The sequence below is a fragment of the Paramormyrops kingsleyae genome, chromosome 12, assembly GCF_048594095.1.
Source record: "Paramormyrops kingsleyae isolate MSU_618 chromosome 12, PKINGS_0.4, whole genome shotgun sequence".
Classification (NCBI taxonomy): Eukaryota; Metazoa; Chordata; class Actinopteri; order Osteoglossiformes; family Mormyridae; genus Paramormyrops; species Paramormyrops kingsleyae.
The window spans coordinates 8823971-8840919 of record NC_132808.1 but is presented as its reverse complement, the minus strand read 5'-3'; the positions used below and the strand labels follow the sequence as shown (position 1 = coordinate 8840919).

The 16949-nt window shown below is 42.4% G+C and overlaps 1 protein-coding gene across 15 annotated transcripts in view; it reads left to right on the top strand.

The window, feature by feature from the left end:
- The first annotated feature begins 698 nt into the window (after positions 1–698).
- dysf (dysferlin, limb girdle muscular dystrophy 2B (autosomal recessive)) overlaps positions 699–16949 on the top strand; it is a 90518-nt gene continuing 74267 nt past the window's right edge. For 10 of the 15 annotated variants that reach the window (XM_072718619.1, XM_072718623.1, XM_072718618.1 and 7 more), the window contains exons 1-3: positions 5245–5509; positions 11175–11230; positions 15103–15194. In XM_072718619.1, coding sequence (XP_072574720.1) covers positions 5416–5509; positions 11175–11230; positions 15103–15194 — 242 coding nt within the window. In that variant the 5' untranslated portion in view covers positions 5245–5415. Of the gene's footprint in view, positions 1508–5244; positions 5510–11174; positions 11231–15102; positions 15195–16949 lie in introns of those variants that run through there. The other 5 variants (XM_072718626.1, XM_072718624.1, XM_072718627.1 and 2 more) reach the window with 3 other exon arrangements.

Here is a 16949-nt window from a genome sequence, read left to right as displayed (position 1 = left end):
TCAGTCATCCAGGTTTAACGTATCACTCTGGTTGCTGCCATATTAAAGGGGGGGGGTATCTACTATCATTTATAAAAAATTTGATGGTAATTTTAAAATCTAAGGCATGCGGCCAAGTATACAGGAAGATACTTTCTCAGTGGTGTTGATATTGGCCAGTGTAGCAGGCACTGTATTTGACCTTGCGTAAACATTTTTGGGCTCATTCCTTCCCCTGGCTGTGTCCCCCCTGCTGCCTGAGAAGTTCAAGACTTTGAACCGTGTTTAGAGAATGGATGTATGTCTTAATTTATAATACCGGTTTCTTTTTTTCCTTTCTACAATGAAAGACCAATATTGTACCTTCTGTGTGATTTGCCTGTCAGAATTATGCACTTGACATGTCTAGAGATCTGATTACCGTTCGCCGTTCACCTCGTAGCATCCTGGGGAGTCACTGCGGCAGTTGGAGTCCCCCCAAGCAGGAATGCTTTCGTTTGTTTCCTATCCGGTCTCTAACGATAGGTGATGAAGTGTGACAGGAGATAAAGGGGAGAGTAAGTGGCGGCTGCTCATTCTGGGGTCTTTGTTATTCAGGAAGGCTCACCGAATGCCAGCAAGCGAAATATATTCATCTAAAATGTATTCGTCTAATTCTAGTTTGATGGTATCAGTGCACAGAATGAAACCAGAACACAAAATGTTGTGTTCTAGTCATAGCTTTTCCTACTGTGTACGAAAGAAAATTACTGTGGATATGGTCTTTTGCATGTTCATTTGCAGTATTAGAAATCAAATACATCCTTAGACTAAAGAAAATGTAACCGTTTACAAAAATGTATGTATATAATTATACCTAAAGCAATATGAAAGGTTTTCAGAACACCTGTGAGCTTACTAGAACCTTCTGGAGATTATACAGCATTATGTACAATGACAATGACTTGTGTAAGACTGTCCAAGCGCTGTGTAAACAATGAATGATTCATCAGCTAATATTTGAAGTAAATCAACTGAATTTGCATTGAAACATGCATACAGTACATTATGGTAATATTAATTTCAATATATTCTTTTTTTGAGTATCTGCCTGACTACGTCAATTGAAGACCCTCCTGAGTAGCTATGGAGGGAACATGCTGCTGGCCCTTTAAGAGCAGCCCTGTCTGATTGAAAGGACAGTGTGTGTGTCTGCATAAGCCAGCCAGTCTGAGCGCAGAGACGGCAGAGGCCCCATACCCCACGCTCATTCTCCAGCAGGACTGCGTGCTCATTCTCTCCCACGGTACTCTGTGAAAAGGGTAGGGGGATAAGTCACACTGAAGTTTTTAAGGGATTTCTATGGGCTTGGGAAGCCCCATCTCCCCACGAGGTCATCCCCTAACACTCAGGAGTGGGAACTAGCTGCAGGAGGTACCGGAGTCTGCCCCAACCATCCCGATGCTGCGGGTCTTCGTCCGGCACGCTCAGTGCGTGTTCACGCCAGATGAGGACGTCAGCGATGCCTACTGCTCCATCACCTTCCAAGGTAGGGGCCTAGATGGGCGCGAGGAACCTGCACGTAGGGGCCCCCAGCCGTCCAGCTTAACGGGGAGACCCCCTCACTGCCTGCCTCCCGCTCACCAGCTGTTCAGACTATTAATGGCTTTCCCAGTCAGCCCCCTATTTCTGCAGTGCTTCCCGTCTTTCCTCCCTGGGGGGCAAGTGGGTGTGGAGGGAGTCCGGTTGCAGTGATTCAGAGGTTACATGCAGCGATTGGGGCATTCCCTAATTAAACATCACACTTTCATGCACTTTCATGTCATAATGAGCTGAAAAGGGCAGATTTTATTGTCTGTGAGTTGTCTGTTATGTTGATGCTGCTACTTGTTATTGATAGGATACATATTGTATCTGGTAAGAATTTCATTAAACTTCAGTTTTCAATAAAGCAGTATTATTGCTTTTTACATACTGTAACAATGATTTTACAAGGATTGTTACAGTACATTTTTTATGTCTTTATGTCTGCCGTATGGTGCCCAAGCTTACATCATTTACAATTTGCGTCGTCATTAAAAAAATGCTAGACCTTTGCTTGTGGTAGTATTTTTACACTATAACTCTCTAAGCATAAATTCATTCTGCGTTAAGCAAGCCAGTTCTGGCTACAGTATAGGTGTATTTTATGAATACATTCATATTAGTAAAAAATGCAATTCATTACGGCAGTAGAATATAACATGTACCTTGGGGCATTTACTGTTAATCAGCACTTTGTTACTTTGAGTTGCTCACATGACATTGTTGCTGTATGCGCTTCGTCACGCTTACGAGCAAATCCTGCGTCCAGTGGGCTTCCGCTAGCCATGATTGCTGTTCCTGTGATGATGCTGCCGGCAGGATAGATTGTGCTCTTCAGAGATTTTGGTAATGACTGCAGTGGGGTGACGTTACCAGGGGTAACACAGGGCCTTTGCGGAGGAAGCTGAATGAAGACCTTTTAAGCTTAGTCACAAGACAGGAGAGGAAGATCAGGTTCAGTAAGTCAGGGCTGTAACCGTAAGCTGGACTGCAGGGAGCGGTCGATTCATCCAGCCCCTGCTGCTGATCCGCTTACATCTCGTCCCAGCATTCCTCAGCAGGAGGCACAGTGCAGCTTCTTATGGGCACATTACGCCTTTTGATCTAAAGATGTCTCTGGTGTGGATCTTGCCCTTATATGGAGGGTTCCTCAGTCATCCGTAGTGTAAGTTTTCACTCTGGAAAGAGAAAGAAAGTCATCTTATTTTCCATTTCACTATTGTGGCACTTTGTTATTGTTTTTACAGTCGTGCAGTAACCATCACGGCATTCCTGGAGTTTCTATTACAGGTGACGGGTCCAGCCTGTAATTATAGACCAATTTTAAGCACAAATAAGTCATGAGGGCTTTTCTGAATTACTAAAACATAACCAGAAAATCTAATATAATATAATAACATTTTTTCAAATTAATTCACAAAAATCAAATATTTGACTCAAAACTATTTGAACTTCTGTCAAAGGCAATCACTGCTTTTAGGTGACTTACAAAGCCAGTCAAAATATAACACATTTTGAGCCTTCGTTACGCCCTAGAGCTAAAAAAATTAAAACACTGCTAGTCATAGCTTTTCCTACTGTGTACGAAAGAAAATTACTGTGGATATGGTCTTTTGCATGTTCATTTGCAGTATTAGAAATCAATTACATCCTTAGACTAAAGAAAATGTAACTGTTTACAAAAATGTATGTATATAATTATATGAAAGGTTTTCAGCATTCAACATTCCAAAAATATTACTGTATACTATAATGATAAAATAGTTCTGAGACTATTAATTTTGGCAGATGAGTGACAGGGTTTGAGAACGTGTACGGTTTTCTGTTTACGGTTTTGAGCAAAGGATGGAAGGTCTAAGGAACTGTGCTTTAGCAATTCAGGAAAACTGTCATACAGAAGCCCAAGGAGCTACACTATAAGGTCAAAAGTGTGTGGACACCCCTATTAATTAATGGAATTGGCTAAGAAAGCCACACCCTTATGCATATAACCAAACAATCCCCTAGCAACAATCAGCAGCTGCAGAATAACTGCTTATACAGAAGAGGTCACTGACTATCCGCTTGGCACCATCATTGATGGTCCAACAAGACGTCCAACAAGTCAGTTCATCATATTCATACTCTGCTAAAGCCACCCTGGTCAGCCGCAAGTCACGTGATAGTGAAGGTCAACGCGACTGGGGGCTGGTTTAACTGAAGTGTTAAGCGGCATACATCCACAGAAAGGGACCTGATCAGCCAACATGAATATCCAACCTGAATGGCAGGAAATCTCACCAGAAATCTTCCAACATCTTATGGACAGCCTTCCTAGAAGAGTGAAGGATATTATAGCAGGAAAGTGTGCCCATCTTCATATCCGTACCTTTGGGTTTGGAATGAGATGTGGTCACCAGCTTCTCCAACATACCTTATATGTAAGTGTGTGTGTGTCTAATTTTCACAAGGGAGGAATCATGATATTTTCAGAAAACCAGGATGTCATTACCTTGAAAATTATTTGCTTATTATTGTTTTTATACAATATATAAAGGCAAATGCAAGTGTTTTAACAAGGAAACCTGCTAACGGTGTTAGATTCTGGCCATCCAGAACTGGGGAATTAGGTGAAGAGCAGCAAGTCTACTAACTGGTGCAGTGATGTTTAATTTCAGCATGAGTGTAATGAAATAAATAAAAAGCTTAGCGGAAACTGCAATCACTTTTCTGGTCAAAAAAGGAAATAATCTTCTATTATGTGCTTTTCTGCAGTTTATTCATTTCTCCTTTTTGACTGATTTGGCTCTAAATAAACACCATCTATGCCTGGCTTGACGGTCCTAAATTTTGGATTATTTTTCACCTTTTACTTGAACTACTTCAATTTCCATTCTTTGTTATTAGATTTCATATGTAGTGATATACTGCAATCATATCAACTAAATAACACTGATCATTATGTTCATGTAATATCCATTCAAAACCCCTTTCCACAGAAAGATGCTACTTAATAAAATATGGCTAAATCCCTGCATTTTAATTTCAATGCCGTTTTCCTTCATTTTGTAACAGTGGGTGGCGCTATTTAACTTGGAAATTTACTATGCCAGTGATTAGCTATAATTAAGGATTATTAAGACATAAAATACTTACCATGCTTAACAATAAGAATTCTATTACTGATCCCGTTGATGTTTCCTCAGACTGAAAAGGCTGTCTAGGTCACGAGGAAGAGTACCGGAGGATTTAAAAATGGAAATAGAGCTACAGTGTTAACCTTAGACTTTGTAACAAATCCAGGTGTTGGTTTTTTTGCATTGCACTCTGCCATAGGCTGTCTCTAACATTACGGTGAGATGTCACTATCCAGTTCTGGGCTGTAAAGCCAAACTCTTGCTGCTCTTCACCTAATTCCCCAGCTCCAGTCCTGGATGGCCAGAATCTAACACCGTTTGCAGGTTTCCTTGTTAGAAACACACCTACTAAACCTGGTAATTAGTTGATTAAGATGTGTTTGAGCAGGACAAAATATGCACTCTAGGACCTGAATTGGGGAACCCTGGGCTAATTCTTAGCTAAATTTAATTCATTTCACTTTGTCAGGAGATATGGTGCAACAAGTCGCTTGAGCACAGCAGCAAAGCATAAGAGCAGGAAATGTCCATACTTCCTCCAGAGGCGTGCCACTTGGCAGTGTGTGTGCTGCCGTCGGCACTGCTCCATGGATCATAGGCTGCTGTGAGCACAGTGAAGGCAGACTGTGGACCTCTTGCTGGTCTGCTGTGCGGGCCGGCTGACACATAGACACACAGCTTTTCCTCCCGGCCATGTGTGGAACGTCTGCGGTGTGATACAGGCACTGAGTGCTTAGTCCCAGGTCCTGAGGGAAAAATGTTGCGTTGTATTCTTCAGCGGGCCAACAACTTGCCCAATCTGGAAAGGGGCGAGCGGCACAGTGACCCGCTGGCCAGCGTTACGTTCCGAGGTAAGGGCTGAGTTTGTTGTGGGTGCTGGGGGGGGTCAGGACTCACAGCCCCATAGCTGCTGCTGGATGTAATACCTTGTTCATAGAGAAGATGGATAGGTGAGGGTTATCTCTAACATGGTTGGAGATAGCTACAGCTGAATGAGCTACCTGTTGTATTGGGTTCTTGTTATTAATAACTTTCTGCCGCTTTTCCTCGTGTTCAGAGATGGACAGTCATTAAAGTGTCCTTTAGTGCATTTATGTTCTGAAATTACACAAACACTATGTACTCCCTGTGATGGTTTTTGTGAAATAACATCAGTACATAAATTGGGTTAAATGATGAAAAGAGGAATATGGTTAACTCTGTATCAAACATCAATCATTAGTCAGATTTCCTATCAGAATAAGTTAAAGCATACCTGTCCAAACTGACTGTGATGATTGATACCCCACATGAAATTAAATGTAGAGATGAATTGATGAGGAAGCTGATATGAAGCTTTATTTGTCATTTGTACTAGAACAGGTTCACTGCCTTGTGTTTTTTCACATATCCAACCTTGATCTCTTTTGTGAAGGCGGGAGGCTTACAAACACACACAGAGGTACAGTTCAGAGACTTGCTTCATGTACCTCATTTATTGGGATCCCGTTTATTATTTTCCTTAGAGTGACGCACAGTTGTCCCTGTTGGAGGAAGGAAGGGGAGCTTGAATGACAATTATGTCTCAGTGGCTAGTGTAAGACATTCTTGTTTTCCATTGTCGCGATGCATGCTGTTCTGGTGAATAAGTGTTCAGCCTCTTCACGGGGTGAGTGACAGTTCCTGCCATTGTCTGCACTTCCTGTTTCATCCCACAGAAACTCAAGACAGATGGCTGTCCATGCTAACTTGCTAGCTTTAAGAAAGATATGCAATACTTCGTCCTTCAGTTTATTAAACATGCATGGAGCCCCTAAGAGGATATGAAGAGAGAAAAATAAAGAAATAAATATATATATATACACACACACAAACACACACACACACACACACATATATATATATATATATATATATATATATATATATATATATATATATATATATATATATATATGAGAGAGAGAGAGAGACTTTCAGATTATGTATTTTTATACGTATTTATTAATAAATTTACCAACAGTCTATTGCTTAAAAGCATGCTTTACTGGACATGTCTGTGTCCCAGGCAACACATAAAAATGCTAGCCCTTCCCTCTGCTGCAAGTTGCTTTGGATAAAAGAGTCAAGTATGATAAAGCAATGATAAAATATATATTTTTCAATGAGAATAAATTCTAAGGTGGCATGGGGAGGTACCTGAACTTAGGATGAACATGCAGATTCTACTCAAACAGCAGGGGGCAGAAATCACATGCCCAGCCCTGCACATGTGAGCAAACACTAGTAGTCATTGCAACACTCTGCTGTCCTTTAAAATAAACCTAAAGAAACACAACTGATAATTAGACCAACATGACGAGACAGCTGGGTAAAAAGTATTACCTCTGTTAATTGTTGGCACATTAACACATTTCTTAAAATCAAAATCATGCAACAACTGCATTGCCTTAAAACCTGAATAACTGCTGATGTATAATGAGAGGACGGAAGCGAGATAATTCTAAGTGGCGGCACCATGGGGCCTGAAAGTCAGTGCAAGATATTCAGATCCAAGGATACTGTAGCATGGAATACTCAGCAGCTCTCTTAGTTCACCTTGGCAAGGCCTCTGTTTCTATAAAAGCAAGACTGTTAACACTATACTTGGTGGGGCACAAATACTTAGCAATAACTCAGTTACCACTGAAGTACAAATCATGAACAAATATAGTCGCTTCTTGACATAAAACATGCATCATGATTTATTAATGATGAACAACTATCAGTATTTAATTTGTGTTATTCATGACTGGTTCCTTCAGTAGTTCACAAAGGTTTATAGAATTAACAGATATACTGTACTAACAAATATAGCTGTTTGAGATAAAGCATGTCACGATCCATTAGTGATGAATTAACACACTACGGTGATTTAAAACATCCTGCTTCAAATGCAACCGATAACGTGTGTCTTATCTGAAAAAATGTTTCATTTTCATCATAGAAGCATTATGTAAATAAAAAAATGTGCATGGTTTAAATTATACTGTGACACAAATTTTAGACCATACTGCCTAGCCCCAAGATGGTGCCTATGCTTCACATTTTATAGTATGCTGTGTTATGTAGACTCAAACATTAGTCTGATTCTGATCTTGACTTGGTCTCACCCTGCCTTGGTCTTGGTCTTGTCTCTGTCTCGCCCTGCCTTGGTCTTGGTCTTGTCTCTGTCTCGCCCTGCCTTGGTCTTGGTCTTGTCTTGGTCTCAATGCTTCTGGTCTTGGTAATGACTTAGTCTCGCTTTAGATGATCTTGACTACATCACTTTCTAATCAAGAATTAGATTAAAAGTTTGATGTGAGGTGATACTGGTTCATTGCAGGGTACATACACACACATGGGTAATTTAGAGACAGAAAAAACTTTTTTGCTGATGGGAAGAAACATACACAAACATATAATCAAGGAATAATATCAGGTTAAAAACAACAAGGAGATAGCTATGTGTTTCATTGTGGTTCCTACCCAGGCCACATGCATATTATGTAAGGGATAAACCACAACATGGTGTGCAGTTACACGAAAATAATCAACGACAACTTGGTGTAATGCAGCAAAGTGTTATAATAATAATAGATACTTTATTGTCCCTGTAGGGGAATTGTTTTTACACCTGCCTCTGCTTGCTTTTTGTGGAGTAAGTTGTCTGCAAAGGGCAGCCACCCATAGTGGCGCCCAGGGAGCTGGGGGTTAAGGGCCTTGCTCAAGGACCTTCAGATGTGCTGAGGCTGGGTTTGAACCGGCGACCTTCTGATTACAGCTACACGCTGCCCCTTGATTATACCACAGTTTAACAAACAAAAAATAATAGAATCAACTTGAACTTATAGTTAATTTTTCATAAATTATTTCAATTAGCATTTAATAATGTTCCAATGTGGTCTTATAAAAGTAGTCCCTATAAGGATAGAGCGCCTGGTCAGGCTACACACTGGAAGCGGCGTGTTACTATAGAAACAGTCAACAGACAGGCACTCGCATTTTGAAAGCCAAGGAAAATTATGCTCATGGGAATGACTGCTTATTTATTTATTGAACATTAAAACACATTAATACAGAAGTGTTATTAGGCTGCTGAACCGCCCGTGTAGTCAACACTCATGTGACATCTCTGAACCAATAAGAAAATAGTATTTACCAAAACCATGGTATAAATTGTAATAATGTATCTTTGCGTTGAAATAATTTTTATTGATTTATTTAAATATACATAAGTGGTGTACTGCATGACATCAAGGGTTTAATAGCCGTATTTTGCCAGTACTGTGGGAATGTTTTCTGTTTTGGTCAGTCTAGGCAGATGTTAGAGAAATTATCCATCCTGCCTCTGTCTTGCTTAGTTCGCTCACTCCCTCTAAGAGTGCAGAGGATGTGTTTACAATATAGCATGTTTGTGTGTGTGTGTGTGTGTGAGAGAGAGAGAGAGAGAGCAGCCCGAGACACTTAAAAGTGGCATTTCCTTTCAACAGAATCAGATTCCATTACCATTTATAGAAATCAGGGCAGCAAACTGCAATGAGGAGTTTAGGGAAAAGAAATGTTTTATGAAAGCAGGGCAGAGGAATGGCTAGAAGCTTGTGTGCTAAGATGACTAAGATCTGTGCTATTTCAATAACCATAATGTGGTACTGGGGTGTTGTTAGGCCTGTTCTAGGGGGGCCTTAAGAAAGATATTGCTTTAGCTCCCCTAAAATGTTTTTTTCCCCTCCAGATAAATGTGTATCTATTGGCTTAAGTCATGAATAGTTTGCAATCCCCCCCCCCCCCAGTAAAGAACCAGCCTCCCTATCCATTCATCCATTCATCCAATCTTTAACCCCCCCCCCCCCCCCGATGTGGTATATTTTACATTTTAGCAGGTATGAAGACTGGGAATAGTACTGAAGTGATGAGAACCCCTTTATAGCCAGTAAAACACACTGGTCCTTCTCACGGCATTCTGCACTTCACAGAATGCTGTTAAAAGTTCCAATGATCGGTGCTTGGAAAACTTTGACTTCTGCCTTTGATTTCTTAATTTAGCTGTGATTGTGAATGCTGCCAACTCAGTGTCTGGCTAAAGCTATACATAGACATCCAACACTTTTCATGGAGATGTCAGCATTATTTTGAGGTTGATAACTTGGTCTATGCTCCTGCTTCTGGTAACTTCTTTTAGGCATTATTAATCAAGCGCTTTATTCTGAGCTGTGATCCTTTCCAGCTCTTTCCTCTTCACTCCTTTGGGAGAAGTTAAAGTTTTGGAAAAGCCTGCTTATTTTTGGCCAGTAAATTTGGGCACAGCTTGTTTGTCCTGTGTTGGAAAAGCTGAAAACAGGAAGATAAACAGCTGCTTCCTTATGCCTGGATTGGGATTGACTGGCAGGGGTGGTGGTATCCAGCAAGTGGGTGTGGCTTTGATATATAATTGTGTTTTCCACCAAAGGGGCACTTTGTATACCTGGAAGTCCATGTCAACGGAAGTGAATCTCATTTTCGGTGAAGGATGTGTTTACCATTGGCTAATTTTCGGTTTTTGTGTCAAGAGAACTTGCTTGCTGAAAATATCGCTTATCTTGCTGTATAGACAGAGACACCCTATCAGTTCCCTATGGACTGCTGTTTGACTTCTTAGGATTCTGCATCAGAAATATACCCGTAAAAAGACATTATGATCTACTCTTCAACCGGTAATTCACAAAGGATTATGTATCTGTCACATAGCAGGAAAGTTTCATGTCACCCACCCTTCAGACTAGCTTCCAGTTCTCACGGGATAAAAATATACTTCTGATAATTGTGTGTGTCTGTGTGTGTGTATAAATATATTTTTACTACTGCCCTGGTGATATTGTGGTGAAGGCCTGTATCTGTGTAATCCGACAGTTCCTGTGAGATTGTGATAGAAGGGGTGGGGGTTAAGCTCAGCTCTATTGTAAAAAATGTTTTATTTTGGTCATTGACTTCCTTTCTGTCATAGACCATATATTTAGACCATATTCCTTTGTAGAGTAACTATACAGCTATTCTATTTTTTTGTCCAAACCATTTTAGTTTTCAGTTGTTCATGAGTCTAGATGTGCTTCTGTATCAGGAAATCATTCCTTTATAAGGTAAATTAAAAATCTATATCTGCAGCTGCACCATTATCCACTGTCTTTTGCACTTGAAAACCCTGTTACTTAGTAACTTTTATATTTGCTTTGACAATATAGTACAATAGTAGCCAAAATTGTGGAAACACTTCCAATTTTTATAGGTTTCAGAACTTTTCAACTCTTGCTCCTCTTATTTATTTAATTGTCCAATTTCACTGGATGATTAAATAAAAATCGGAAGTATTTCCACAATTTTGGCCACTATTGTACTATATTGTAAAAGCAATACACTGTATGTATGAAAAGATGTATAAAAGTTACTAATCTGTAATGTGTTGTGAAGAGCTCATACAGTAATTTAAAAATAGTTATATAGTGTTGCCATGCCATCAAAATATAACTGTGTCTCTTTCTCTAGGGTCTAAAAAGAAGACAAAGGTTATCAAGAATAACTTGAACCCAGTATGGAATGAAGTAAGTTTCAAGTTAAACAGTCTGAAAATGTTTTGACATTTTTATAAAAGAATCCCTAGATGCGTGTTTCAAATAAATGTCAAATTAAAGTTCCTGTACCCTTGTTCTCTGGCTTACAGCTTTGTATTGCTTGCTTGGTTTATTTTCAATCAGGTTCATGCACACAAGCACATTTCAGGGCGGTATGCAGAATGTCATCAAGTGTTTCTCAATAGTAATTGTGCCTTATGACAAGAATTTCTCCTAGAAATTAATCAAGTTTATTGTATATAAAATACAGCAGATGCCCCTGGCTCTTTGTGGAGTTTCAAGTACAATCCACCGCTTTCTAAAGTGTCTCATTTTTTGTTTATATTTTTGAAATACCATTTATTTCATAGAGTTTCCAGTGTGTCAAAAATGATGTGCATCCTGTGTGGAGGGTCTCTCTGTGTTGCCTCATAGAGTACGAGGACATGACCTTAACTGGTGTGTGTGCGTGTGTGTGTGTGTGTGTGTGTGTGCTACATTACACTAGCATCCTGTCCAGGGTGTACCCTGCCCTGTGCTTCCTGGGTTAGGTTCCAGTTTTCCAGTTCTTGGAAAGTAATAAATTAAACATTACTTTTCATGTTTAAATTTTTTCGGGAATCAGTTTTTGCTACTTTTATTGCAACAATTACAACATAACATTTATTTGTTTGTTGTGGTTAATGCAGTCACCTCACACCACTGCATACCACAACTTCACGTGTGTGGAGTTTGCATGTTCTCCCCGTGTTCTTGTGGGGTTTCTCTGGGTACTCCAGTTTCTCTCCACAGTCCAAAAACATGCTGAGGTGAATTGGAGATACCAAATTTTGCATGTGTGTGTGCCCAGTGATGGTGTGTCTTGTCTGAGGTCTGTGTGCCCCGTGATGGTGTGTCTTGTCTGAGGTCTGTGTGCCCAGTGATGGTGTGTCTTGTCTGAGGTGCGTGTGCCCAGTGATGGTGTGTCTTGTCAGTGGTGCGTGTGCCCCGTGATGGTGTGTCTTGTCAGTGGTGCGTGTGCCCCGTGATGGTGTGTCTTGTTAGAGGTCTGTGTGCCCCGTGATGGTGTGTCTTGTCTGAGGTCTGTGTGCCCCGTGATGGTGTGTCTTGTCTGAGGTCTGTGTGCCCCGTGATGGTGTGTCTTGTCAGTGGTGCGTGTGCCCCGTGATGGTGTGTCTTGTCAATGGTGCGTGTGCCCCGTGATGGTGTGTCTTGTCTGAGGTCTGTGTGCCCCGTGATGGTGTGTCTTCACAGAGGTCTGTGTGCCCCGTGATGGTGTGTCTTGTCAATGGTGCGTGTGCCCCGTGATGGTGTGTCTTGTCTGAGGTCTGTGTGCCCCGTGATGGTGTGTCTTGTCTGAGGTCTGTGTGCCCCGTGATGGTGTGTCTTGTCTGAGGTCTGTGTGCCCCGTGATGGTGTGTCTTGTCTGAGGTCTGTGTGCCCCGTGATGGTGTGTCTTGTCAGTGGTGCGTGTGCCCCGTGATGGTGTGTCTTGTCAATGGTGCGTGTGCCCCGTGATGGTGTGTCTTGTTAGAGGTCTGTGTGCCCCGTGATGGTGTGTCTTGTCTGAGGTCTGTGTGCCCCGTGATGGTGTGTCTTGTCTGAGGTCTGTGTGCCCCGTGATGGTGTGTCTTCTCAGAGGTCTGTGTGCCCCGTGATGGTGTGTCTTGTCTGAGGTCTGTGTGCCCAGTGATGGTGTGTCTTGTCAGTGGTGCGTGTGCCCCGTGATGGTGTGTCTTGTCAATGGTGCGTGTGCCCCGTGATGGTGTGTCTTGTCTGAGGTCTGTGTGCCCCGTGATGGTGTGTCTTCACAGAGGTCTGTGTGCCCCGTGATGGTGTGTCTTGTCAATGGTGCGTGTGCCCCGTGATGGTGTGTCTTGTCTGAGGTCTGTGTGCCCCGTGATGGTGTGTCTTGTCTGAGGTCTGTGTGCCCCGTGATGGTGTGTCTTGTCTGAGGTCTGTGTGCCCCGTGATGGTGTGTCTTGTCTGAGGTCTGTGTGCCCCGTGATGGTGTGTCTTGTCAGTGGTGCGTGTGCCCCGTGATGGTGTGTCTTGTCAATGGTGCGTGTGCCCCGTGATGGTGTGTCTTGTTAGAGGTCTGTGTGCCCCGTGATGGTGTGTCTTGTCTGAGGTCTGTGTGCCCCGTGATGGTGTGTCTTGTCTGAGGTCTGTGTGCCCCGTGATGGTGTGTCTTCTCAGAGGTCTGTGTGCCCCGTGATGGTGTGTCTTGTCAATGGTGCGTGTGCCCCGTGATGGTGTGTCTTGTCTGAGGTCTGTGTGCCCCGTGATGGTGTGTCTTCTCAGAGGTCTGTGTGCCCCGTGATGGTGTGTCTTGTCAATGGTGCGTGTGCCCCGTGATGGTGTGTCTTGTCTGAGGTCTGTGTGCCCCGTGATGGTGTGTCTTGTCAATGGTGCGTGTGCCCCGTGATGGTGTGTCTTGTCTGAGGTCTGTGTGCCCCGTGATGGTGTGTCTTCTCAGAGGTCTGTGTGCCCCGTGATGGTGTGTCTTGTCAGTGGTGTGTGTGCACCGTGATGGCGTGTCTTGTCAGAGGTCTGTGTGCCCCGTGATGGTGTGTCTTCTCAGAGGTCTGTGTGCCCCGTGATGGTGTGTCTTGTCAGTGGTGTGTGTGCACCGTGATGGCGTGTCTTGTCAGAGGTCTGTGTGCCCCGTGATGGCGTGTCTTGTCAGAGGTCTGTGTGCCCCGTAATGGTGTGTCTTGTCAGAGGTCTGTGTGCGCCCTGATGGTATGTCTTGTCAGTGGTGCATGTGCCCCGTGATGGTGTGTCTTGTTAGAGGTCTGTGTGCCCCGTGATGGTGTGTCTTGTCAGTGGTGCGTGTGCCCCGTGATGGTGTGTCTTGTCAGTGGTGCGTGTGCCCCGTGATGGTGTGTCTTGTCAGTGGTCTGTGTGTCCCGCGATGGTGTGTCTTGTCAGTGGTGCGTCTGCCCCGTGATGGTGTGTCTTGTCAGTGGTCTGTGTGTCCCGCGATGGTGTGTCTTGTCAGTGGTGCGTCTGCCCCGTGATGGTGTGTCTTGTCAGTGGTCTGTGTGTCCCGCGATGGTGTGTCTTGTCAGTGGTGCGTGTGCCCCGTGATGGTGTGTCTTGTCAGTGGTCTGTGTGCCCCACGATGGTGTGTCTTGTTAGAGGTCTGTGTGCCCCGTGATGGTGTGTCTTGTCAGTGGTGCGTGTGCCCCGTGATGGTGTGTCTTGTCAGTGGTGCGTGTGCCCCGTGATGGTATGTCTTGTCAGTGGTGCATGTGCCCCGTGATGGTGTGTCTTGTCTGAGGTCTGTGTGCCCCGTGATGGTGTGTCTTGTCAGAGGTGCGTGTGCCCCGTGATGGTGTGTCTTGTCTGAGGTCTGTGTGCCCCGTGATGGTGTGTCTTGTCTGAGGTCTGTGTGCCCCGTGATGGTGTGTCTTGTCTGAGGTCTGTGTGCCCCGTGATGGTGTGTCTTGTCTGAGGTCTGTGTGCCCCGTGATGGTGTGTCTTGTCTGAGGTCTGTGTGCCCCGTGATGGTGTGTCTTGTCTGAGGTCTGTGTGCCCCGTGATGGTGTGTCTTGTCTGAGGTCTGTGTGCCCCGTGATGGTGTGTCTTGTCTGAGGTCTGTGTGCCCCGTGATGGTGTGTCTTGTCTGAGGTCTGTGTGCCCCGTGATGGTCTACTATATTTTATATTCTTCTGAAAATGTAATATTCAGACAAAACAAACAAGCAAAACAATGACAATAATTTGTATGTTTCTTGAACCAGTTGAACTGTTTGCAGTTACATTAATTATCATTACATATGCAAATTAATGAAATATAGCACAGTCAATCGAAATAGATTGAAATTGCAGTCTTAACCCCCCTGCTCTGTCTCTCAGGAATTTGAGTGGGACCTCAAGGGCAAACCTTTGGACCCAGGCTCAGAGCTCCATGTGGTGGTCAAGGATCGCGAGAAAATGGGCAGAAACAGGTTTGTCTTACGGGCTTTGGGACATATTCCCATCTGAGTATGTATGGAACACAGGGGGATGTTACTGTTTCAGGAAAGGGGTGAATCGGGGGAACTTTCTCATCTACTCCCATGTTACTCGTTGTATAGAGCATATTTGCCAAGTATGTTTGAGAAGCTCCTGATCTCATGATTTTGGGCTTAAAGAGCAAAATGATTCAGGCTTGTTTTCATGTTACTTTTCACATAAAGCAAACAGTTGGTCAGATTACATGAGGCACATATTAATTTCCCATATATTTTGCTCATTTCACAGGAAGGGTTATGATTTTTCTATGAATGTGTACATATTAATGAAAGTGGATATTAAGAGATGTTAAGAGAATTGGAGGACATATATGTGCCTATTAATGCTCTTCAATGAATTCTGTGCCCTTATTGGGAAAACAGTTGTGGAAAAATGTGGTATGTGGCTTTTGCAGAATGCTGTTGTGGGTTAAGCACTGTGAAATTAAATAAAACATTGTGATTCTTCATTCCGATAAAGTTAATTACTCCAGGAAAGAAGGTAAGAAAGTCTCTGTTGTGGAATGGATACTGAATATAAAAACCAGAATGAATCATGATGCACAGCTGGGAGTTTTTGCTTTTGTTAAAACTATTTTTGAATTCTTCAAAATATTCCAAAATATTCACAATTCTTATAATTTTACAAGGTAATCTAGAAGTGTTGCAGGTACAGGTAATTCCCAGGTAAATGAGATCCGTTCCATAAGTCTGGCTTTAATTAGAATTTGTCGGTAAGTCTCTACATAATAAATAATAATAATAATAATAATAATAATAATAATAATAATAATAATAAAAGCAAAAGTAACTACATACGGTACTGTATTGAACCTTGAGCTGACGACCCCTGAAGCCGCATTTTTATGAGTGTCACAAAGTAGTGCTTGCGTTCGTTATTATGAACATTTGTATCCCCCCCCTCCCCCAAATTTTTAATATGATAAATAATGCCTTTCTGGAGGCAACTTTAGCTTTAAGGACCATAGAAGTAGGGAAACCCATTATCTCATTTGAGCATCACGTAATGGAAAAAATAGGAGCCAGACTAAATATGATCCTGTAATTAAACTTAAATTTAGAATGAGTTATTAGCTTGATGCTAATGCAAGATATGCTTATACAGTAAGTTGGAAATGTTAAGTTTGAAGTGTTTAAAGATATTTATAAGGTACAATCTCATACTTTTCTTGTTATTCTTATCACTGTGCTCTTTACATTAAGCAGCATTTGTTTGTGACCACACCGATTTCTGTATTCTCGTTATAGCTTAACACATTCACCTAAGGTCCACTACAGGCTTAAATCCACCATGCAACAAGCCATGGAGTGCAGTTAGCCTTTGCATTCATTTATTTGCATCTCTCTCTCCTTGGTGGGACTGGCAACAGATCTCAACTTTAAAACCGAATATAAGGCTTATACTCATGCGTGAGGCAGCACTTGCCAGCCTGCATATGAATACTTCCTGCTACTCTGACTGCTAAACAGAACCACAAGAACAACATGATACACAGAGAGGCTCCTTCAGCCTCCATAAATAAAAAACTGGAAGAGGGAGAGTGAGAGAGAAAAACGTGAATGTGCCAGTTTGGAAGACAGACTTCTGCTTCACTATTAATCAATGTTTTATATGTTCCTATGGAGATCTACAATCCAAATGTTGAGCTGGGGGTTACAGCACGGTTAGGAATCCAGGCAAAATGTCAC